The sequence below is a fragment of the Diprion similis genome, chromosome 10 (genome assembly GCF_021155765.1).
Source record: "Diprion similis isolate iyDipSimi1 chromosome 10, iyDipSimi1.1, whole genome shotgun sequence".
Classification (NCBI taxonomy): Eukaryota; Metazoa; Arthropoda; class Insecta; order Hymenoptera; family Diprionidae; genus Diprion; species Diprion similis.
In genome coordinates this window covers 9,154,897-9,178,061 of record NC_060114.1, presented here as the reverse complement: position 1 = coordinate 9,178,061, position 23,165 = coordinate 9,154,897, and the positions used below count along the sequence as shown (strand labels likewise).

At 42.5% G+C, this 23,165-nt stretch overlaps 4 protein-coding genes across 9 annotated transcripts; 3 read left to right on the top strand and 1 right to left on the bottom strand.

Moving 5' to 3' along the window:
* The first annotated feature begins 489 nt into the window (after positions 1 to 489).
* LOC124411042 (rho guanine nucleotide exchange factor 7) lies at positions 490 to 7,202 on the top strand. 6 transcript variants are annotated; one of them, XR_006929635.1, is made up of 14 exons: positions 490 to 850; positions 1,137 to 1,230; positions 1,304 to 1,430; positions 1,524 to 1,701; positions 1,769 to 1,984; positions 2,066 to 2,264; positions 2,389 to 2,616; positions 2,697 to 2,775; positions 2,855 to 2,976; positions 4,765 to 4,939; positions 5,032 to 5,121; positions 5,735 to 5,825; positions 6,220 to 6,449; positions 6,535 to 7,202. XR_006929635.1 is itself a non-coding variant. In XM_046889890.1 (13 exons), exons 2-13 carry the CDS (start codon positions 1,162 to 1,164, stop codon positions 6,380 to 6,382), a joined length of 1,734 nt encoding a protein of 577 aa, XP_046745846.1. In that variant the 5' UTR covers positions 490 to 850; positions 1,137 to 1,161; the 3' UTR covers positions 6,383 to 7,202. The 6 variants fall into 6 exon arrangements, 5 of the variants coding, with proteins under 5 accessions (XP_046745846.1, XP_046745844.1, XP_046745845.1 ...); XM_046889890.1 differs by having other exon boundaries at positions 4,765 to 4,936; positions 6,220 to 7,202; XM_046889888.1 differs by having other exon boundaries at positions 6,220 to 7,202.
* LOC124411059 (mediator of RNA polymerase II transcription subunit 11) lies at positions 3,718 to 8,278 on the bottom strand. The gene is made up of 4 exons (XM_046889919.1): positions 8,082 to 8,278; positions 7,785 to 7,925; positions 7,430 to 7,694; positions 3,718 to 3,731 (listed from the first exon to the last, which is right to left on the bottom strand). Exons 1-3 carry the CDS (start codon positions 8,155 to 8,157, stop codon positions 7,486 to 7,488), a joined length of 426 nt encoding a protein of 141 aa, XP_046745875.1. The 5' UTR covers positions 8,158 to 8,278; the 3' UTR covers positions 3,718 to 3,731; positions 7,430 to 7,485.
* A 761-nt stretch (positions 8,279 to 9,039) lies between these two features.
* LOC124411064 (uncharacterized protein CFAP97D2-like) lies at positions 9,040 to 9,505 on the top strand. The gene is made up of 2 exons (XM_046889923.1): positions 9,040 to 9,136; positions 9,317 to 9,505. Exons 1-2 carry the CDS (start codon positions 9,062 to 9,064, stop codon positions 9,503 to 9,505), a joined length of 264 nt encoding a protein of 87 aa, XP_046745879.1. The 5' UTR covers positions 9,040 to 9,061.
* Positions 9,506 to 9,589: 84 nt separating this feature from the next.
* LOC124411047 (leucine-rich repeat-containing protein 23-like) lies at positions 9,590 to 10,719 on the top strand. Its single transcript, XM_046889900.1, has one exon. It carries the CDS (start codon positions 9,590 to 9,592, stop codon positions 10,652 to 10,654), a length of 1,065 nt encoding a protein of 354 aa, XP_046745856.1. The 3' UTR covers positions 10,655 to 10,719.
* The last annotated feature ends 12,446 nt before the right edge of the window (positions 10,720 to 23,165 follow it).

Sequence of the window (23,165 nt, the reverse complement as noted above, 5' to 3'; positions counted from 1 at the left end):
TTATTTGAATGTAGTAGTCATTTTGGTGGTTTCGAAATTGTAAGGTAAATTTTTGCTGGTAATTTCCACTTCAATTTGGCGCAAGGCTTATGCACCGTAGGTCCTCTTTTGGGAGTATTGCGACCTGCGTATAAATAAAAACTCTGTTTCAATAAGCAGTCGGTAATGTAGGCGGGATTTTTATTGTCGAGGGTTTCGCCGATTTGCCCTACTGGCTTAGACCTTAGAGAATTTCGACCTACTGGCAACGTGCTGGATAAACTTTGCTGTCAAACAGGCGAAGGCTAATTCTAATACGAGCTTCATTTCCTTCATTTTCACTCCGCAGCTCTGCGGGGAGAGGCATTCTCACTGCGCTAACGCTCTGCTGGTGACGAAAGGGTTGTCAACCTATAAATAGAGTCGGATCGCTCCGAGAAATATGCCGCTCCTCCTCCGCCACCACCTCCGACTGACTTCCTTCCTTCACTATAGGGAAAAATCGTCTAAAATGGCGCTGTCGAGTCTTCGCTGAAGTGCTCGGAGTGCCGAGAGTGCTGATTGCTGATCACTGGTGCTGATCAGGCCAGGCCAGTCAGGTTGATCGTAGAACCGAGGCGAGTTCGAGGGGCGAGCGAAGGCCTGAAATGGCAATATCTCGCGATCGCTCGGCGGTATCGTGCTTCAATTTTACTTTGAAAGAAGACATTATCGTCGGAATATAGTTGATGAGCCGTCGGACGCGCGTGAAAAATCCTATACGTCGCATTCGCTGTTCGTCATAATCGATGTGGTTATTTGTCATTCGAAACAGGCCCTGAGCTCGTTCGGATGACAGTATTTGGTATTATTATCGGGGGTCGGTAAGCAGGTATGCAACTCTACGTAACTCACACGTTTCCTAATACCACCTAATACATAGACGCCTATTTTGTGCAGCAATAATCGTGGAACGATCGCGAGTATAATATTCTGATTGTAACGATCCTGTTATACATCCTCGACGTATTTGTAAGATGTAACGTACCAATTTTGCCTGGTTCTTCTACTTATTCCTTAGTAGTGAAAAATGGTTCGTCGTTTTCCTTCTCGTCAAGCGAGGTCATTTTCGAAAATAATACATTATGTGGTGGTATTATCGCAGATATGATTTTCAGAGGGATATCCAGAAATCTGTGAACAATGTCCAAGATCGATAATCCAAAGCTGGTCGTGGCGCTGTTCACGTTCAAAGGAAAGAACAACGACGAGGTTGGTAATATTCTTAGTCCTTGAATGGAAAGCGAGGCCACCGTTCTGTTGGACTAACCGCTGTTTACCACAGTTGTGCTTCAGGAAGGGAGATGTCATCACCATTACTCAGATGGATGACGGCGGGTGGTGGGAAGGTACGCTCAACGACAAGACTGGATGGTTTCCCTCCAATTATGTTAAGGAGCAGAAAAATCCAGGTACAATCTCTCAAAAAATTACACAAAGTCAGGCTTATGATTAAGCGGGCATAGTCAATTTTTCAAATCAAACATCATGCTTGTAATTTATAGACAGCAATCATTCGTCGGTAAAATCTTCACCTGAAAAAACCACTCAAGAGTTGGCCATCCAGCAGAGGGCCAACCGCAGCGTGGTCTTGAAGGATATCATCGATTCGGAAAGAGCGAACGTCGCGGAGCTCCAGGGACTAGTTAATAACTTTCTACAACCCCTAGAAACAACCGGCATGTAAGTACAATTGCCAAGGTTTAAATTTGGCATGATTAACAATCATATGTCTATGTGTCACGCGCAGACTGACGAGGGAAGAGTACAAACAGCTGGTGGGAAACATACTCGAGATCTTGGAAATCCATCAACACCTTCTCACCAGTTTGGAGGCTGCCTGTGCTCAGGGATCGGATGCCAGAGCAGGAAACCTCTTTATGGCTTTGGCGCCGAGGCTCAAGTCCATTCATGTTGCCTACTGCGCTTCCCATCCTCGGGCCGTTTGCATATTGGATAGATTCAGGTAAGCCGTCTTAGACTTTTTCACTCAGAAGTTCTCTGCAATTTTGCTTTTTCACACTCTTTCAATTCTTTCCATTTCTAGAGATGAGCTGAACGAGTTCATGGAACGCTGCGGAGCCGTTACTCCTGGTATTCTTGTACTAACGACTGGGTTAAGTAAGCCTTTTCGTAGATTGGAAAAGTATTCAGCCATGCTGCAAGAGTTGGAGAGGCACATGGAAAAGAATCACCCTGACAGAGGAGATACTCAGCGTAGCGTATGCGTCTATAGGGAAATAGCGGTGAGGGATCATTTCGTTAACGCATATTTATCGGAAAGGAAAAATAAACGAAAAACGGGAAGTTATGCAAAGGCTTGTGTAATTTATCAACACACGTACTCACTGATCATATTTTTGCGCTTAGGAAAGGTGCAGCGCGATAAGGAAGCAGAAGGAATTAGCACTGACCGTTTTGGCAGGGGGAATAAAAGGCTGGGAGGGAGAAGACCTCCACACTCTAGGTGACATAATTTACGTCGGACCCGTAACCCTTGCTACCGGAGTCGATCGCAGGGATCGATACTTTGTGCTTTTTTCCACAACTCTGCTCGTTTTGAGCACAAGCCAAAGAATGAGTTCCTTTGTCTACGAGGTAAAGTTTGTGTCCCTTAAAGACAATATACCTTGATTTGTTCCATCTAGTCTGCAATTCTTGACCATTTTCTTTTTTAGGGTAAGCTTCCATTGACTGGAATTGCAGTGACGAAAGTCGATGACACGGAAGATATGAAGAACGGTTTTGAAATATCAGGTGAGTTGTTATTCCGGCGTTAATAGCGAAGAAATTTTCTTCATCTCTATCCTCACACGCCAACTTGAATCAATTCCAGGACCGATGATCGAAAGTATACTCGCAGTCTGCCCGAGTCGAGAAGAGCGCCAGCAATGGATCGAATATCTGACCCAAGAGCAGCGTGTGAATACGGCAAAATCACCAACGACGACGCAGCACGTGAGTTATTCGTCCCTTCCATTCGTTCGCCTATCAAAATATTTTGCGAAGCTTGTGCGGAGGAGGATCATCTACCCAGATCTGTTGAAAAAATTGCTGTACTTTCAATACATATTCAAACCTGATTTAAGCGATGTTAGAATGCGAAAGTGCACTGTTACATATACGATATACCCGTCGCAATACGACAGCTGCTCGCAATCCGACGACGGATCGACGGATGAAAACTCCTCAAACATGAGGCACAAGCCACGCCACAAATCGAGCCTGAAACTCGACGTTACTTACAAATTGTGGGAAAATGACGACGAGTCCAGTATTGGCTGCACGGAGAGCTCTTCCTCGTTCATCTGCCACGACGTGAATTTGTCCGTCCCAGATCAGTTGAGGCTTCAGGCGAGCAGAAGCATGCCCAATGCAATTATCAACCGTGCGGCTTCGGAAGACTGTCCGGAATCTGTTCGCTCTGCAATCGAGGTTCCCAATGCAAGCAGAAGCCCGCCCCTCTGTTCGAACCTGGCAGTTTCTACCTGCGACTGCTGGAATTCAACGATGAGGAATTGGAAGAGAACAGAGTTATTCCAGCGAGATGTGGAGCTAGTTGCCTCTTCCTGCTTTGGGAGGGGAGTCGAGAGCCCAGCGATCGTCTGCGACAAGGAAGCTGAGAGCCAGTTGTCACAGTTTCACAACACGACCCCACGCTCCTCAGATTCTGGAATGGCAGACAGCTATCATCTCAATTCTTCCGATCTTAACTCGTCCTACAAGTCGTACCGACACAGCAGAGAAAAGGGCGAGGCTCATGCGACACGAATGTCTCATAGCGAGAGTGAAAACGATGAAAACAAGTTCGAGCACCAATGCATCTGCTCGTCGCCGTTCGGCTCGACTCCAAGGGAGAGTCTTCGTGATGCGGCTTCGTCTTCTGAGAAAATTAATGATACAGTCACCGAACCTGAGCTCAAATTAACTTTCGATAATCTTTCCGTGGCTTGGCAAGTCGTCGACGTTGATCCCATCGTAGGACATGACAAAAATTCAACCGTCACCTCCGAGCTTGTTATCAGGGGTGCCAATCCGAAACATTTGAGCGAACCGATTCCCCACAGAAATGAAAATGTTGAAAAGAAATCTCGGAGGGGTGCCCATGTTCAGAGGCGGCATAATAATAATGACGAGGAACAGCAGCCGCCGGAACAAATTTATACCTCCGGATTGTATGCACACTGGTGGCTCAAAAAAAAAATCCCAATGTCCGGAAACGCAGAACAAGGCAAGCTTCCATAGCATGGCTGTTTTTACACCATTAAATCACATATAACATTATTGGCCAGTTTCACTACTAATTTATTGTTTCACAGGTGTATATGATTACAATCGCTTATTTCACAGCCATGTTGTGTGAAGTATGCTTTTGCTTTGTATTGTTTAATAACTAACACACGGTATTTAACGACTTCATCACATTAGACTTAATTTTGTAGACCAAGTCCCGATTCTCAGTTCGGGTCATCGGACGCCACGCTTCTCAAATCCAACCAAGTCGCCCCATGTCGATAACTATACATAGAATACGGGGTTGCGTGTATTGCTTATACTAAGCGTAGTCCATCAGCAGTTTTTCATCCATGTAACAATTTGAGTTTCGAAGATCTGTGTTCAATGATCGATGAAAAACGCAACAGACCACGATTGGTTCGCATTTGAGACCTGAGACAACGGCCTAAGCCGCGGATTATTTGTTGGAGTCTGTCGCGTTTGCTTGACGATTCAATTTTTGTGCACCAGGTGAGTCCACTTCTGAATGGAAAACAACCACGGATGGGGGTGGAGGGCTGTCTTCCTCCGGGAATTAAATCGCCCTGGTCAATCGCTTCGCTGCGACCAGCCCCTCCTCTGTACTCCTGCAAAACTTTTGGCAAGACGGACCTATTGGACCCCAGCGGTTCGATGCGAATCGGTAGTAAGTACCAACTAACATTCACGAATATACGCTAACTGGAGACTCAAGCATAGAGCAAACTCAATTAGTTCTCCTTGTCTTCTTCTTCACAGATGAGCGGATGTTCGAGGAGGATGCCATCATATTGAGAGTTATAGAAGGCTACTGTGCCACTGTTAATACTCGACTCACGGTGCACTCTGGTAAGTTTTTCAAGCCTAACGCCTAACAATAAACTGTTACTTCCACTTGATGAAATGTAGATCATTTTGATTTTTATTTTTTTAATAAAAAAAAAAAAAAGAATAAATCTAGTACAGCTTTCATTAAGGGTGGTATATGCATGCGCACTACTGGTGAAGTCTATTCGTTGGATGGTGAAGATTGGTATTATGGGAATGAATACATTTGAATACCACTGCCCTGGATTACATGTCAATATTTCAAGTTGCTGCTATTTTCTTTCGGCCGATGTTTGGTGCATTTTTTATGCAAATTTGTGCAATGGTATCGTCATGTTCAAGCGGTTAAATATTTATTGTTATTTTAACTTGCATGGTAGTTATTTTCATCGCTCGTAATCAGCACACATCACGCCACACTACCCACCCTTAATGCAACCTCTTTCTGTTTTCAATATCAAACGAGTAGTATTTGGTAGAATCTGCAAGTTTCAAACACACCTGGTTTACAAAACTCTTTGATAATCGATCGCAAGCGGTGGTTCTCTCCTATCTACACGTTCGCATGATGGGACGCGCCGGTATCTCCGCAGGTGTGGCAGGCTGTTAATAATGGTAATAATATAAATTTCAGCCATGCTAGAATGCGAAGCGGTCCATAAAGCTTGCGATAGAATGTCGATAATGCATAATAGAGTTGGAAATTGGGATGGAAGTGAGAACAGGTATGTAATCCTGCGATTTGTTCGTTTCTTGCTATTAATAAAGAAAAAAAAAACCACAACAACAACAACAAAGGCTATTTCTCGTCATACTGTGTGGATAAGTCATCAAACGCCCTGAATAGAACGTAACGTTTTTACTAAGCTTCTTATAATTAATCTTAATCCACAGCTGTATTTGGGAACCATCTCTTTCGATCGACGCTTGTGTGTTAAAAACTCGTTCATAAGTGATTATGCTCACCTTAGTTGGCATGTTTAATCGGAGGTCGTTTTATCCGCTCATTAATTTTCATTACCAAAGCATTCTAATTGCCAGTCAAAAATTGGGATATTCTGTCGACAATAGAATAATCCCTCATCGTTGGAGCGTGTTTTCTATTATTTTCATTTTCAGGAGTTTATCGGAGACGGTTAATACTCTGAAGGAACAGATAGTCGACCTGCAGTCGCAAATGGTGCTTCTAACGAGACAACTCGATGATGAAAGGAAGTCTCGCCTCTCCTTAGCTGCCACTGTGAAACGCAGTATCGCTGTCATGGATGCTTCTGTGTCCTGAAATGTAATTTTACCCAAACTTTTTTCTAAGGGGGTGGAGATCGAAAAATTCGAAAGTCATGTGTATTGTAAGATCGCATGCTTGGAATTTTGTGAGAATAGTGTCCCTGTTCATGAAGTGCATAATACCAAATTTGGAGTAATCATTAAGAAAATACTTGTGACAATCTTTAATCTCGTCGAATCGGGAAAAGAGGGATAGAGGGTAATGGTTGCAGGAAGGTAAAAGAGATTAGAAAGATTGTGGGAATAATTTGTAGTAGAAAGGTCCAGATCAGTAAACCCAGCATTTGCAAATATCGCGATCGTAATTCCCCGCCAATCGATCTAAACTAAACAATTAACTGAAATCCCGATTGATCTATGAACAATCTTACTTCAACTAAGGCAATATTAGATAGTGAGTACTATGCGTGAGTTAGTGAAGACTCGTCGCCTCAGTCGATAAGAGTTCTATACTTGTGTGCAGAGTTCTACCTGCAAATCAAACATGTCATTATCAAGTCGACGAGTTGCTCCGCGGATCACCTAGAATCTGGGTACTGGATTATTCTTTTGATTTTTTCTTCCAGACAGAACAATATCTGTGAGTGCTTGCGATTAGATCAGTGCACGGAACATCCTGCCTGTAGGTATTACTGCATTTTTTCAGCGTGCATGGTCGAGTATGTTCTGTTATTATTATATTACTCATAGAATTAGCCGAGGTACGTATGTACCACTACAATATGGTAGAGCCCCTCGTTCAGGTTGTCCCCTAGTGAAAAATTCTAACTCCAGATTGATGTACAAATGACTCAACTCTTATTATCCTACAACATGAGATTAAAATACACGGAAGGAGAGAAAGTAATGAGGAAACGAACAAAAACTATTTTGTAATAATAAAATATAGTGTAAATAAAATAGCTCTTAAAACGATTGATTATAATCAAACGCTGGATTGCGTGTCTTATGCTTGTATTATTAATATGTAATATAGATATCGCAGCGATAGAAATTTGCCAGATACAACTACATGAAAATTGCATACATCATTTATTGGAACAATAGTGTGAATGTGGGCTAGTGTTTTTAAATATTGGTCTAGGCGATACACAAGATTTATGGATTTGCGGCAGACTGTGATAAGGGCTGTAGGGAAATACTGGACAGCATTTGAGGCTGCGAAGATCTGGCGACTGTTCGGCCGTGTAGGTGTTTGTTCTTTATTCGTTCGAGCTCGTTGACCCTGCTTCGTGCATGTTCCAGTCTGTGCCATGCCATTTGTAAAACCTTTTGACTGGCGTATCCTGACCCTTCGTGTGGTTGACCTGTCAATTTGACAATACATAAGAGTAGCAGCGGTTGATTATGTTCTATTTGATTGGTTATACTGCTATATTTTAGAATTTCGGTATTACCTGTCGACACTTGGGTCAGGTAGTGAATTTGCTCGCTCAGTTTTGATTCCACATGTGCCAGAGTCTTAAGGAATTGGTGGGTTTGACTTTCAGCCTGTTTGAGGCTCGACTTCTCCTTACTCAACTCGACAAATGCTTGACCTGGGATAATGAACAGGTTTCACAAATTTGAATAAAACGAAGTAATGTGCTTACGAAAGGGACAATTGGTTCATAGCGTGAATTGAGTTGCGGGTGAAATTACAGTGACAGATTGGAGGTTATGCTCGGTGTTGTAATTATTGCCGATAGACTTACCTGCACTCTGTAAACATATAATTATGTCCTTTTCGATTGATTCTAAAATCTGGATTCTCTCCATTGGCGGTGTCATTGTGACAAACGAATTGCAGTGAATTTCTATACTGATTATTATTATTTCATGCAATAAAAATGCGTCCAGAGATTCGAAATTTTTGGTAATGTCGGGCCTGTACTACTGTATATGCTCTAAGCGTGGGCTCACTCGTGGTTCATGAACTCCCTCATAGAGAAATATCCACACCACGATCCTGCCCGGCTCACTGCCCGGAGAGAAAAAGAGATAGCTCGGCGGTGAAGTGTTGTCTCTCTTGCACCGGTACAGTCTTTCAAAAAGCCCCTTTCACACGAATTTGCTATCGTAAAGTAGTATAAGTTCTATGTAAATCAGTGACAATTCACTTTTGTTTAGCTGTCCCACGCATGCGCAGTAGCTAGTACAAAGAGATAGCACATCACCTCCGAGCTATCTCTTTCTCCGTACCCCCACCACGGCACGTTCTATATTATTTTTATAGTTCAGGGGAAATATCTGAGGACCACCCATCACCGCTGCGATTCGAACTTCCTGCAAACGTCGCAACGAGCCGCTACCATCGGCGACGAAGAGATGCGCGACTTCCTTGAGTGAAATTTTAAATACCAAAATTTATGAGTCGCATATATTTGCGGCCAAGTTTTATTACACCCGACAAACCTTAATATTTATAACAATTATTCATGTAGAACGAAACACGATGTACCAAGTAATACAGAATTTCAAAGCAGCTCGTTCATACACGAATTATTCACCTTTCCAGAATACGCTGGCAGAATGTCAAGATTGCTGTTTATAGTAGTTTGATTTCGATCAATACCCTGCACGTACAATAGTTCTTCCGTACTTACGTAGGTTACTTAGGTAACGATTTCGTTTAAAAGTTGTGGCTAGAAGTGGAAGCCGTCAAACTAGTCGTCGAAGCTACAGGCAGTGTAAAATGCAATCTACCAAAACCTGTCACGAATTCGTTACGCCGTGTCAACGGAAAACATACGAATATCATCGAGCTAGAGTAAGTATGAGCTTCTAATCTCTATCAATGGCTCCATAAGGGACTGTAAATTCAAATTAGACTGCCTACAAAGTCTTCAACGACAGGTGCATTTCATATTTTTTCTTCTTCGCATTGAGAGATATTTTCAAAGCCTCTGCCGTCATTATTTATTTTTTTCAATCCGTCGTATTATTGCAGGTAAAAAGTGCCACATCTGTGGTTGACGTGATTCCGCCGACAGTAAGACCACACATTAAGTTTGATGCCAAAAAGAGGCAGCTGGAGGCTGAAAGGCAGGCGAGAATAGTCAAGGATAATTTCATCCTGCTTAAGAAGCTCCAGTCAATAATGCGCGGTAATAACAAAAGTAAAATGCAGATGAAATAAATGAATAAATGTCTGGACGGTCCTGAAGTTAGAAGTATCTCTGCACTATACGCGAAACAATCGATGGTTTGAAGAATACCAGAAATGTCGTCGCAAGCCTCCAACTATTCGCAGTCGGTTGAAGAGCCCGAGGATTATCCGTCGTTCGGAGGCGAAAGCGGGCGTGCCGTTAGTTCGCGAGAGGATGGCGAAGAGGAGAGTTGTCTTACCTTCGACGAGGCTTCGAGGGGCCTCTGCGTGCTGGGGAAGAACGACTCCGGGCTCAAGTATTCGTACTTGATGCTTAACGTCTCGGAGAAGGGACTGACCGATGTCAGCGTCATTCCGACCTTCAGGAATGTCATTTTCGTCAACGTTTCCGGCAATCGGCTGACGCGCACTGCACTCCAGGTCTTCAGCTCGATGACCTACCTCCTGATGATCCAGGCCGACCGAAACAGGATCACGTCGCCCGACTTGGAGCCAATGCTCTACCTGCAGGTGCTCACCCTGAACGACAACGAGATATCAGACACTGCCGGGATCGCGCACCGACTGCTGGAGTGCCTGGAGCTGAACCGTAACAGGATAAGGAAGGTGTCCCTAAACCCGTACGTCCTCGAGAATCTCAGGGTGCTCGAACTCCGCGGAAACCTGCTGACCACTACCAATGGGATTTTCTTTCCCAGTCTGGTCGCGCTCTACGTGGCGGAAAACAGAATCGAGCGGTTCGAAGGTCTCGAAACGCTCGTCAATCTGAAGACACTTCACGCTCGCGGTAACCGGATATCCGTGCTCGATGGCTTCGCGACCTCCTGCGTCAAGTTGAGCTACGTCAATTTGAGAGAGAACAGAATAGCAAGCCTTGTAGAGGTCGGGAAACTCCGATGCTTGCAGAGCCTGGAGACGATTGTTGTATCCCAGAATCCGGCTGTGAATGCGTTACCTGATGATGAAGATGAGGTCAACGCGCCCGGATACAGGGTTAAATTAATTGCGATGATTCCGAATCTGATAAGGATTGATAAAGAAGTTGTGAGCGACGATGAACGCAAGGATGCCGAGGCTTTGCAGCGGCGTATCGTCCAGGATGGATCTGGGTTCTCCGAAATTGATGAAGGCTCAACTTCAGCGAAAATTGGAAGCGGAGGAAGTGTAATGAATGTTTAGTGCAATCTATGTTGAACTTGTATAATGTACCTATAAATATGTATGCGATTGATAAGTCTACTCAATTGTGACATCGATGTGTGCCCTTGACGACTTCGACGAAATGTGCGCGAAACGTTCATTCGTTCTGTTGTTAAAAAGAACCAACTTCACTTTGTCACATCGCAGCGAAATGCGACTAATTGTATTTGATTGTTTTCTCCTGGAAAAATACATACAGCCAAATTCAAAAGGATCCAGGCTGGTATTTGACTGAACCACAAACATTTTACCTTAGAATAAACGTTAAGGATTCTTTTTCTTCCAAACCTAACTTCTCAGCTGAAGACTCAAGGATGCGAAGACAAATATATAGAACATCAAAGATTCCACAACTGAGAGAATAATAAAGATCATGAAAATGCAGAGAAATCTTAGGGTTTTTGGCTGTCACTTTTGATCCGCTGTTCGCAGCGACTTTAGGTTACGCGCAATCGATTCCTATCGCAAAACCATGTCGCTATAGTGCGTAAAAGAATTAATTCAGTTGTTTACAAAATTGACCAGATTTGGACTCGGAAAAATCCAAAGAGGTAGGTCTCACTTTTTTTGGTCGAAACATCTTTTGTCTCGGAATCTGGTTGTACGAACCTTTTTAGGTTAATTTGACCCTCAAGAACTCGGAAAAGTCGACAAAAAGAGCGTGGGACCAACAGCAGGGACATGACAATGAAAATCTTCAGTTTATCAACTGTAACTCTCCATGCGTTGCTCGCAGCGTATTCGGACTGGACGCAATCGGTTGCGCTCGCAAAATTACGTCGATACTGTGCATCAAAGGATTGATTCCACCATTTATTAAATTGTCGAAATTTTCACCAAAAATCCAAAGGGGTTAGTCTTGCTGTTTTGCCATTTTCAGAACTCGGAAACGTTTTGACTCGGAATCGTTTTGCAGGTCTCTGTTTCGACTAATTGGACCCCCAGGAATGCAAAGAAGTCATCTCAAAGAGCGTAGGACCAATAGCAATGGAATTGCAAAGCGAATCTTTCGATTTTTGGCTGTAACTGTTGATACGTTGCTCGCAAGGTATCAGGACTATGCGCAATCGTTTTCTCTGGCAAAATTACGTGAATATAGTGCATCAAGGAATGACTTGAAATATTTTTCAAAATCGGTCAAATACTAATGAAAAAACTCTAAAGAGTTAAGCCCTCATTTTTTTCGAATGGAACACTTTTCGTCTCGGAATCGAGACGAACGACTCTTTAATTGTAGACTAATTGCATCCCAAGGATTGTCAAAAAGGCATTCAGATGATCATGGAACCAGTTGCTCATGTGGTACGAAAAAATTGTGGTGGAGTTGATTGATTATTTATTTTAATCTAGATTGCATGAAATAGCGCCACGATATCATATAATATTGTATGAATTATTGATATAATATAACATTAATAGTATGATGCATGAGTATAACAGATTATAATTATACTATTCAGAAACTTGGTAAAGTAGTATACACTGACACCTGATCACTTGTACTATGATCGAGGCATATTGAATAAACGAAAACTAAAACTTTGTAGTTATGAGATTGTGATTTTTGTTTACCATCTCCTTGAAAACCCAGTGCAAGTTTGATGATTTGGTGCCGCGAGGTCCAATTCATTACTCGCGGTGTGTGAAAATTGTGCGCAGTAGATTCTACTCGCAAAATCACGTCAATATAAGGTACAAATGAATCGATTTCAGCCTTATCTGATGATCGCCTAAAGTTGACTGTAAAAATCCGAAAAAGCCAGCGTTGCTTTTGTGCGATTTTCAGAGCTCTTCGTTTTTTCAAAGCTTTTCGTCTTTGAATCGTTCTGCAGGATCCTCTTACAAATAATTGGACCATAAGGGTGCGACAAAGACATCAAAAAGAGCGTCGGACCAACTGGACAGAAATGACAGAGGGAATACCTGCAGCATACGTATTGTGGAACTATTGTTTCGTTTTTGGTCTGTAACTCTTGACCCGATGCTCGCGGCGTATTCGGAAGGCGTTTAATCGATTTCTCTCGCAAAATTACGTGTTAATAGTGCCTTCAAGAATTCATTCCAGCACTCTTGAGAATCGTTGAAATTTTGGCAAAAAATCCATAGAGGTTAGCCTGACTTTTTTAGTGAATTTCTCAGCCGAAAAGCTCTCGTTTCGGAATCGATTCGTATGACCCGTTTTGGACTGATTGGATCCCCAGAAACTCAAAAAACACATTAAAAAAAGCGTTGGAAAAACAGCAGAGAAATGACGATGAAAATCTGCAGTTTTTTGGCTATAACTTTCGATCCGTTGCTCGCAGCGTATTAAGACTGCGCTCAATCGATTTCTCTCGCAAAATTACATCGGAATAGTGCCCTAAAGAATTGATTGCAGCACTTTTCAAAGTCGTCGAAATTTTCGCCAAAAATCCAAAGGGGTTAGCCTTACTTTTTTTGCGATTTTTGGAGCCGAAAATTTCTGGTCGCCGAATTGATTTGTATGACCGTTTCTTGGCTAAATGGAACCCCAGGAACTCAGAAAGAACATAAAAAAAAACGTTGGACCAACAGCAGAGAAATGACAATAAAAATCTGCAGTTTTTTGGCTGTAACTTTCGATCCGTTGCTCGCAGCGTATTGGGACTGCGCTCAATCGATTTCTCTCGCAAAATTACGTCGGAATAGTGCCCTAAAGAATTATTTGCAGCACTTTTCAGAGTCGTCGAAATTTTCGCCAAAAATCCAAAGGGGTTAGCCTTACTTTTTTTGCGATTTTTGAAGCCGAAAATTTCTGGTCGCCGAATTGATTTGTAGGACCGTTTCTTGGCTGAATGGAACCCCAGGAACTCAAAAAACACATCAAAAAAAGCGTTGGACCAACAGCAGAGAAATGACAATAAAAATCTGCAGTTTTTTGGCTGTAACTTTCGATCCGTTGCTCGCAGCGTATTGGGACTGCGCTCAATCGATTTCTCTCGCAAAATTACGTCGGAATAGTGCACTAAAGAATTAGATGCAGCACTTTTCAGAGTCGTCGAAATTTTCGCCAAAAATCCAAAGGGGTTAGCCTTACTTTTTTTGCGATTTTTGGAGCCGAAAATTTCTGGTCGCCGAATTGATTTGTATGACCGTTTCTTGGCTGAATGAAACCCCAGGAACTCAAGAAACACATTAAAAGAAGCGTTGGACCAACAGCAAAGAAATGACGATAAAAATCTGCAGATTTTTGGCTGTAACTTTCGATCCGTTGCTCGCAGCGTATTGGGACTGCGCTTAATCGATTTCTCTCGCAAAAATACGTCGAAATAGTGCCCTAAAGAATTGATTGCAGCACTTTTCAAAGTCGTCGAAATTTTCGCCAAAAATCCAAAGGGGTTAGCCTTACTTTTTTTGCGATTTTTGGAGCCGAAAATTTCTGGTCGCCGAATTGATTTCTATGACCGTTTCTTGGCTGAATGGAACCCCAGGAACTCAAAAAAATCATAAAAAAAAGCGTTGGACCAACAGCAGAGAAATGACAATGAAAATCTGCAGTTTTTTGGCTGTAACTTTCGATCCGTTGCTCGCAGCGTATTGGGACTGCGCTCAATCGATTTCTCTCGCAAAATTACGTCGGAATAGTGCCCTAAAGAATTAATTGCAGCACTTTTCAAAGTCGTCGAAATTTCCGCCAAAAATCCAAAGGGGTTAGCCTTACTTTTTTTTGCGATTTTTAAAACCAAAAATTTCTGGTCGCCGAATCGATTTGTAGGACCGTTTCTTGGCTAAATGGAAACCCAGGAACTCAAAAAACACATAAAAAAAAGCGTTGGACCAACAGCAGAGAACTGACAATAAAAATCTGCAGTTTTTTGGCTGTAACTTTCGATCCGTTGCTCGCAGCGTATTGTGACTGCGCTCAATCGATTTCTCTCGCAAAATTACGTCGGAATAGTGCCCTGAAGAATTAATTGCAGCACTTTTCAGAGTCGTCGAAATTTTCGCCAAAAATCCAAAGGGGTTAGCCTTACTTTTTTTGCGATTTTTGGAGCCGAAAATTTCTGGTCGTCGAATTGATTTGTAGGACCGTTTCTTGGCTAATTGGAACCCCAGGAACTCAAAAAACACATTAAAAAATGCGTTGGACAGACAGCAGAGAAATGACGATGGAAATCTGCAGTTTTTTGGCTGTAACTCTCTATCCATTGCTCGCAGCGTATTGGGACTGCGCTCAATCGATTTCTCTCGCAAAATTACGTCGGAATAGTGCCCTAAAGAATTAATTGCAGCACTTTTCAAAGTCGTCGAAATTTCCGCCAAAAATCCAAAGGGGTTAGCCTTACTTTTTTAGCGATTTTTGAAGCCAAAAATTTCTGGTCGCCGAATTGATTTGTAGGACCGTTTCTCGGCTAAATGGAACCCCAGGAACTCAAAAAACACATAAGAAAAAGGGTTGGACCAACAGCAGAGAACTGACAATAAAAATCTGCAGTTTTTTGGCTGTAACTTTCGATCCGTTGCTCGCAGCGTATTGGGACTGCGCTCAATCGATTTCTCTCGCAAAATTACGTCGGAATAGTGCCCTAAAGAATTAATTGCAGCACTTTTCAGAGTCGTCGAAATTTTCGCCAAAAATCCAAAGGGGTTAGCCTTACTTTTTTTGCGATTTTTGGAGCCGAAAATTTCTGGTCGTCGAATTGATTTGTAGGACCGTTTCTTGGCTAATTGGAACCCCAGGAACTCAAAAAACACATTAAAAAATGCGTCGGACAGACAGCAGAGAAATGACGATGGAAATCTGCAGTTTTTTGGCTGTAACTTTCGATCGGTTGCTCGCAGCGTATTGGGACTGTGCTCAATCGATTTCTCTCGCAAAATTACGTCGGAATAGTGCCCTAAAGAATTAATTGCAGCACTTTTCAAAGTCCTCGGAATTTTCGCCAAAAATCCAAAGGGGTTAGCCTTACTTTTTCTGCGATTTTTGGAGCCAAAAATTTCTGGTCGCCGAATTGATTTGTAGGACCGTTTCCAGGCTAAATGGAACCCCAGGAACTCGAAAAACACATAAAAAAAAGCGTTGGACCAACAGCAGAGAACTGACAATAAAAATCTGCAGTTTTTTGGCTGTAACTTTCGATCCGTTGCTCGCAGCGTATTGGGACTGCGCTCAATCGATTTCTCTCGCAAAATTACGTCGGAATAGTGCCCTAAAGAATTAATTGCAGCACTTTCCAGAGTCGTCGAAATTTTCGCCAAAAATCCAAAGGGGTTAGCCTTACTTTTTTTGCGATTTTTGGAGCCGAAAATTTCTGGACGTTGAATTGATTTGTAGGACCGTTTCTTGGCTAATTGGAACCCCAGGAACTCAAAAAACACATTAAAAAATGCGTCGGACAGACAGCAGAGAAATGACGATGGAAATCTGCAGTTTTTTGGCTGTAACTTTCGATCTATTGCTCGCAGCGTATTGGGACTGCGCTCAATCGATTTCTCTCGCAAAATTACGTCGGAATAGTGCCCTAAAGAATTAATTGCAGCACTTTTCAGAGTCGTCGAAATTTTCGCCAAAAATCCAGAGGGGTTAGCCTTACGTTTTTTGCGATTTTTGGAGCCGAAAATTTCTGGTCGCCGAATTGATTTGTAGGACCGTTTATAGGCTAAATGTAACCCCAGGAACTCAAAAAACACATAAAAAAAAGCGTTGGACCAACAGCAGAGAAATGACAATAAAAATCTGCAGTTTTTTGGCTGTAACTTCCGATCCGTTGCTCGCAGCGTATTGGGACTGCGCTCAATCGATTTCCCTCGCAAAATTACGTCGGAATAGTGCCCTAAAGAATTGATTGCAGCACTTTTCAAAGTCGTCGAAATTTTCGCCAAAAATCCAAAGGGGTTAGCCTTACTTTTTTTGCGATTTTGGAGCCGAAAATTTCTGGTCGCCGAATTGATTTGTATGACCGTTTCTTGGCTAAATGGAACCCCAGGAACTCAAAAAACACATTAAAAAAAGCGTTGGACCAACAGCAAAGAAATGACGATAAAAATCTGCAGTATTTTGGCTGTAACTTTCGATCCGTTGCTCGCAGCGTATTGGGACTGCGCTCAATCGATTTCTCTCGCAAAATTACGTCGGAATGGTGCCCTAAAGAATTAATTGCAGCACTTTTCAGAGTCGTCGAAATTTTCGCGAAAAATCCAAAGGGGTTAGCCTTCCTTTTTTTGCGATTTTTGGAGCCGAAAATTTCTGGTCGCCGAATTGATTTGTAGGACCGTTTCTTGGCTGAATGGAACCCCAGGAACTCAAAAAACACATCAAAGAAAGCGTTGGACCAACAGCAGAGAAATGACAATAAAAATCTGCAGTTTTTTGGCTGTAACTTTCGATCCGTTGCTCGCAGCGTATTGGGACTGCGCTCAATCGATTTCTCTCGCAAAATTACGTCGGAATAGTGCCCTAAAGAATTGATCGCAGCACTTTTCAAAGTCGTCGAAATTTTCGCCAAAAATCCAAAGGGGTTAGCCTTACTTTTTTTTGCGATTTTTGGCGCCGAAAATTTCTGGTCGCCGAATTGATTTGTAGGACCGTTTCTCGGCTAATTGGAACCCCAGGAACTCAAAAAACACATCAAAAAATGCGTTGGACAGACAGCAGAGAAATGACGATGGAAATCTGCAGTTTTTTGGCTGTAACTTTCTATCCATTGCTCGCAGCGTATTGGGACTGCGCTCAATCGATTTCTCTCGCAAAATTACGTCGGAATAGTGCCCTAAAGAATTAATTGCAGCACTTTTCAGAGTCGTCGAAATTTTCGCCAAAAATCCAAAGGGGTTAGCCTTACTTTTTTTGCGATTTTTGGAGCCGAAAATTTCTGGTCGTCGAATTGATTTGTAGGACCGTTTCTTGGCTAATTGGAACCCCAGGAACTCAAAAAACACATTAAAAAATGCGTCGGACAGACAGCAGAGAAATGACGATGGAAATCTGCAGTTTTTTGGCTGTAACTTCCGATCCGTTGCTCGCAGCGTATTGGGACTGCGCTCAATCGATTTCCCTCGCAAAATTACGTCGGAATAGTGCCCTAAAGAATTGATTGCAGCACTTTTCAAAGTCGTCGAAATTTTCGCTAAAAATCCAAAGGGGTTAGCCTTACTTTTTTTGCGATTTTGAAGCCGAAAATTTCTGGTCGCCGAATTGATTTGTATGACCGTTTCTTGGCTAAATGGAACCCCAGGAACTCAAAAAACACATTAAAAAAAGCGTTGGACCAACAGCAAAGAAATGACGATAAAAATCTGCAGATTTTTGGCTGTAACTTTCGATCCGTTGCTCGCAGCGTATTGGGACTGCGCTCAATCGATTTCTCTCGCAAAATTACGTCGGAATAGTGCCCTAAAGAATTAATTGCAGCACTTTTCAAAGTCGTCGAAATTTTCGCCAAAAATCCAAAGGGGTTAGCCTTACTTTTTTTGCGATTTTTGAAGCCGAAAATTTCTGGTCGCCGAATTGATTTGTATGACCGTTTCTTGGCTGAATGGAACCCCAGGAACTCAAAAAACACATTTGAAAAAGCGTTGGACCAACAGCAAAGGAATGACGATAAAAATCTGCAGATTTTTGGCTGTAACTTTCGATCCGTTGCTCGCAGCGTATTGGGACTGCGCTCAATCGATTTCTCTCGCAAAATTACGTCGGAATAGTGCCCTGAAGAATTAATTGCAGCACTTTTTAGGGTCGTCAAAATTTTCGCCAAAAATCCAAAGGGGTTAGCCTTACTTTTTTTGCGATTTTTGAAGCCGAAAATTTCTGGACGCCGAATTGATTTGTAGGACCGTTTCTTGGCTGAATGGAACCCCAGGAACTCAAAAAACACATCAAAAAAAGCGTTGGACCAACAGCAGAGAAATGACAATAAAAATCTGCAGTTTTTTGGCTGTAACTTTCGATCCGTCGCTCGCAGCGTATTGGGACTGCGCTCAATCGATTTCCCTCGCAAAATTACGTCGGAATAGTGCCCTAAAGAATTGATTGCAGCACTTTTCAAAGTCGTCGAAATTTTCGCCAAAAATCCAAAGGGGTTAGCCTTACTTTTTTTGCGATTTTTGGAGCTGAAAATTTCTGGTCGCCGAATTGATTTGTATGACCGTTTATAGGCTAAATGTAACCCCAGGAACTCAAAAAACACATAAAAAAAAGCGTTGGACCAACAGCAGAGAAATGACAATAAAAATCTGCAGTTTTTTGGCTGTAACTTCCGATCCGTTGCTCGCAGCGTATTGGGACTGCGCTCAATCGATTTCCCTCGCAAAATTACGTCGGAATAGTGCCCTAAAGAATTGATTGCAGCACTTTTCAAAGTCGTCGAAATTTTCGCCAAAAATCCGGGGTTAGCCTTACTTTTTTTGCGATTTTGGAGCCGAAAATTTCTGGTCGCCGAATTGATTTGTATGACCGTTTCTTGGCTAAATGGAACCCCAGGAACTCAAAAAACACATTAAAAAAAGCGTTGGACCAACAGCAAAGAAATGACGATAAAAATCTGCAGTATTTTGGCTGTAACTTTCGATCCGTTGCTCGCAGCGTATTGGGACTGCGCTCAATCGATTTCTCTCGCAAAATTACGTCGGAATGGTGCCCTAAAGAATTAATTGCAGCACTTTTCAGAGTCGTCGAAATTTTCGCGAAAAATCCAAAGGGGTTAGCCTTCCTTTTTTTGCGATTTTTGGAGCCGAAAATTTCTGGTCGCCGAATTGATTTGTAGGACCGTTTCTTGGCTGAATGGAACCCCAGGAACTCAAAAAACACATCAAAGAAAGCGTTGGACCAACAGCAGAGAAATGACAATAAAAATCTGCAGTTTTTTGGCTGTAACTTTCGATCCGTTGCTCGCAGCGTATTGGGACTGCGCTCAATCGATTTCTCTCGCAAAATTACGTCGGAATAGTGCCCTAAAGAATTGATCGCAGCACTTTTCAAAGTCGTCGAAATTTTCGCCAAAAATCCAAACGGGTTAGCCTTACTTTTTTTTGCGATTTTTGGCGCCGAAAATTTCTGGTCGCCGAATTGATTTGTAGGACCGTTTCTCGGCTAATTGGAACCCCAGGAACTCAAAAAACACATCAAAAAATGCGTTGGACAGACAGCAGAGAAATGACGATGGAAATCTGCAGTTTTTTGGCTGTAACTTTCTATCCATTGCTCGCAGCGTATTGGGACTGCGCTCAATCGATTTCTCTCGCAAAATTACGTCGGAATAGTGCCCTAAAGAATTAATTGCAGCACTTTTCAGAGTCGTCGAAATTTTCGCCAAAAATCCAAAGGGGTTAGCCTTACTTTTTTTGCGATTTTTGGAGCCGAAAATTTCTGGTCGTCGAATTGATTTGTAGGACCGTTTCTTGGCTAATTGGAACCCCAGGAACTCAAAAAACACATTAAAAAATGCGTCGGACAGACAGCAGAGAAATGACGATGGAAATCTGCAGTTTTTTGGCTGTAACTTCCGATCCGTTGCTCGCAGCGTATTGGGACTGCGCTCAATCGATTTCCCTCGCAAAATTACGTCGGAATAGTGCCCTAAAGAATTGATTGCAGCACTTTTCAAAGTCGTCGAAATTTTCGCTAAAAATCCAAAGGGGTTAGCCTTACTTTTTTTGCGATTTTGAAGCCGAAAATTTCTGGTCGCCGAATTGATTTGTATGACCGTTTCTTGGCTGAATGGAACCCCAGGAACTCAAAAAACACATTTGAAAAAGCGTTGGACCAACAGCAAAGGAATGACGATAAAAATCTGCAGATTTTTGGCTGTAACTTTCGATCCGTTGCTCGCAGCGTATTGGGACTGCGCTCAATCGATTTCTCTCGCAAAATTACGTCGGAATAGTGCCCTGAAGAATTAATTGCAGCACTTTTTAGGGTCGTCAAAATTTTCGCCAAAAATCCAAAGGGGTTAGCCTTACTTTTTTTGCGATTTTTGAAGCCGAAAATTTCTGGACGCCGAATTGATTTGTAGGACCGTTTCTTGGCTGAATGGAACCCCAGGAACTCAAAAAACACATCAAAAAAAGCGTTGGACCAACTGCAGAGAAATGACAATAAAAATCTGCAGTTTTTTGGCTGTAACTTTCGATCCGTCGCTCGCAGCGTATTGGGACTGCGCTCAATCGATTTCCCTCGCAAAATTACGTCGGAATAGTGCCCTAAAGAATTGATTGCAGCACTTTTCAAAGTCGTCGAAATTTTCGCCAAAAATCCAAAGGGGTTAGCCTTACTTTTTTTGCGATTTTTGGAGCTGAAAATTTCTGGTCGCCGAATTGATTTGTATGACCGTTTCTTGACTAAATGGAACCCCAGGAACTCAAAAAACACATTAAAAAAAGCGTTGGACCAACAGCAAAGTAATGACGATAAAAATCTGCAGTTTTTTGGCTGTAACTTCCGATCCGTTGCTCGCAGCGTATTGGGACTGCGCTCAATCGATTTCCCTCGCAAAATTACGTCGGAATAGTGCCCTAAAGAATTGATTGCAGCACTTTTCAAAGTCGTCGAAATTTTCGCCAAAAATCCAAAGGGGTTAGCCTTACTTTTTTTGCGATTTTGAAGCCGAAAATTTCTGGTCGCCGAATTGATTTGTATGACCGTTTCTCGGCTAATTGGAACCCCAGGAACTCAAAAAACACATCAAAAAATGCGTTGGACAGACAGCAGAGAAATGACGATGGAAATCTGCAGTTTTTTGGCTGTAACTTTCTATCCATTGCTCGCAGCGTATTGGGACTGCGCTCAATCGATTCCTCTCGCAAAATTACGTCGGAATAGTGCCCCAAAGAATTAATTGCAGCACTTTTCAGAGTCGTCGAAATTTTCGCCAAAAATCCAAAGGGGTTAGCGTTCCTTTTTTTGCGATTTTTGGAGCCGAAAATTTCTGGTCGCCGAATTGATTTGTAGGACCGTTTCTTGGCTGAATGGAACCCCAGGAACTCAAAAAACACATTAAAAAATGCGTCGGACAGACAGCAGAGAAATGACGATGGAAATCTGCAGTTTTTTGGCTGTAACTTTCGATCCATTGCTCGCAGCGTATTGGGACTGTGCTCAATCGATTTCTCTCGCAAAATTACGTCGGAATAGTGCCCTAAAGAACTAATTGCAGCACTTTTCAAAGTCGTCGAAATTTTCGCCAAAAATCCAAAGGGGTTAGCCTTACTTTTTCTGCGATTTTTGGAGCCAAAAATTTCTGGTCGCCGAATTGATTTGTAGGACCGTTTCCAGGCTAAATGGAACCCCAGGAACTCGAAAAACACATAAAAAAAAGCGTTGGACCAACAGCAGAGAACTGACAATAAAAATCTGCAGTTTTTTGGCTGTAACTTTCGATCCGTTGCTCGCAGCGTATTGGGACTGCGCTCAATCGATTTCTCTCGCAAAATTACGTCGGAATAGTGCCCTAAAGAATGAATTGCAGCACTTTCCAGAGTCGTCGAAATTTTCGCCAAAAATCCAAAGGGGTTAGCCTTACTTTTTTTGCGATTTTTGGAGCCGAAAATTTCTGGTCGTTGAATTGATTTGTAGGACCGTTTCTTGGCTAATTGGAACCCCAGGAACTCAAAAAACACATCAAAAAATGCGTCGGACAGACAGCAGAGAAATGACGATGGAAATCTGCAGTTTTTTGGCTGTAACTTTCGATCTATTGCTCGCAGCGTATTGGGACTGCGCTCGATCGATTTCTCTCGCAAAATTACGTCGGAATAGTGCCCTAAAGAATTAATTGCAGCACTTTTTAGAGTCGTCGAAATTTTCGCCAAAAATCCAAAGGGGTTAGCCTTACATTTTTTGCGATTTTTGGAGCCGAAAATTTCTGGTCGCCGAATCGATTTGTAAGACCGTTTATAGGCTAAATGGAACCCCAGGAACTCAAAAAACACATAAAAAAAAGCGTTGGACCAGCAGCAGAGAAATGACAATAAAAATCTGCAGTTTTTTGGCTGTAACTTCCGATCCGTTGCTCGCAGCGTATTGGGACTGCGCTCAATCGATTTCCCTCGCAAAATTACGTCGGAATAGTGCCCTAAAGAATTGATTGCAGCACTTTTCAAAGTCGTCGAAATTTTCGCCAAAAATCCAAAGGGGTTAGCCTTACTTTTTTTGCGATTTTGGAGCCGAAAATTTCTGGTCGCCGAATTGATTTGTATGACCGTTTCTTGGCTAAATGGAACCCCAGGAACTCAAAAAACACATTAAAAAAAGCGTTGGACCAACAGCAAAGAAATGACGATAAAAATCTGCAGTATTTTGGCTGTAACTTTCGATCCGTTGCTCGCAGCGTATTGGGACTGCGCTCAATCGATTTCTCTCGCAAAACTACGTCGGAATGGTGCCCTGAAGAATTAATTGCAGCACTTTTCAGAGTCGTCGAAATTTTCGCGAAAAATCCAAAGGGGTTAGCCTTCCTTTTTTTGCGATTTTTGGAGCCGAAAATTTCTGGTCGCCGAATTGATTTGTAGGACCGTTTCTTGGCTGAATGGAACCCCA

What these genes read in the sequence shown, in the direction of transcription:
- LOC124411042 (XM_046889888.1), top strand. Translation starts at nt 1,162, where the DNA reads ATGTCCAAGATCGATAATCCAAAGCTGGTCGTGGCGCTGTTCACGTTC. An exon ending in CCCCTAGAAACAACCGGCAT is followed by an intron (nt 1,702 to 1,768) that starts GTAAGTACAATT and finishes TGTCACGCGCAG; the next exon opens with ACTGACGAGGGAAGAGTACA. An exon ending in CACCAACGACGACGCAGCAC is followed by an intron (nt 2,977 to 4,764) that starts GTGAGTTATTCG and finishes TTTGTGCACCAG; the next exon opens with GTGAGTCCACTTCTGAATGG.
- LOC124411059 (XM_046889919.1), bottom strand. Translation starts at nt 8,157, where the DNA reads ATGACACCGCCAATGGAGAGAATCCAGATTTTAGAATCAATCGAAAAG. An exon ending in TATATGTTTACAGAGTGCAG is followed by an intron (nt 7,926 to 8,081) that starts GTAAGTCTATCG and finishes TCATTATCCCAG; the next exon opens with GTCAAGCATTTGTCGAGTTG. An exon ending in CCTGACCCAAGTGTCGACAG is followed by an intron (nt 7,695 to 7,784) that starts GTAATACCGAAA and finishes TCAAATTGACAG; the next exon opens with GTCAACCACACGAAGGGTCA.
- LOC124411064 (XM_046889923.1), top strand. Translation starts at nt 9,062, where the DNA reads ATGCAATCTACCAAAACCTGTCACGAATTCGTTACGCCGTGTCAACGG. An exon ending in ACGAATATCATCGAGCTAGA is followed by an intron (nt 9,137 to 9,316) that starts GTAAGTATGAGC and finishes GTATTATTGCAG; the next exon opens with GTAAAAAGTGCCACATCTGT.
- LOC124411047 (XM_046889900.1), top strand. Translation starts at nt 9,590, where the DNA reads ATGTCGTCGCAAGCCTCCAACTATTCGCAGTCGGTTGAAGAGCCCGAG.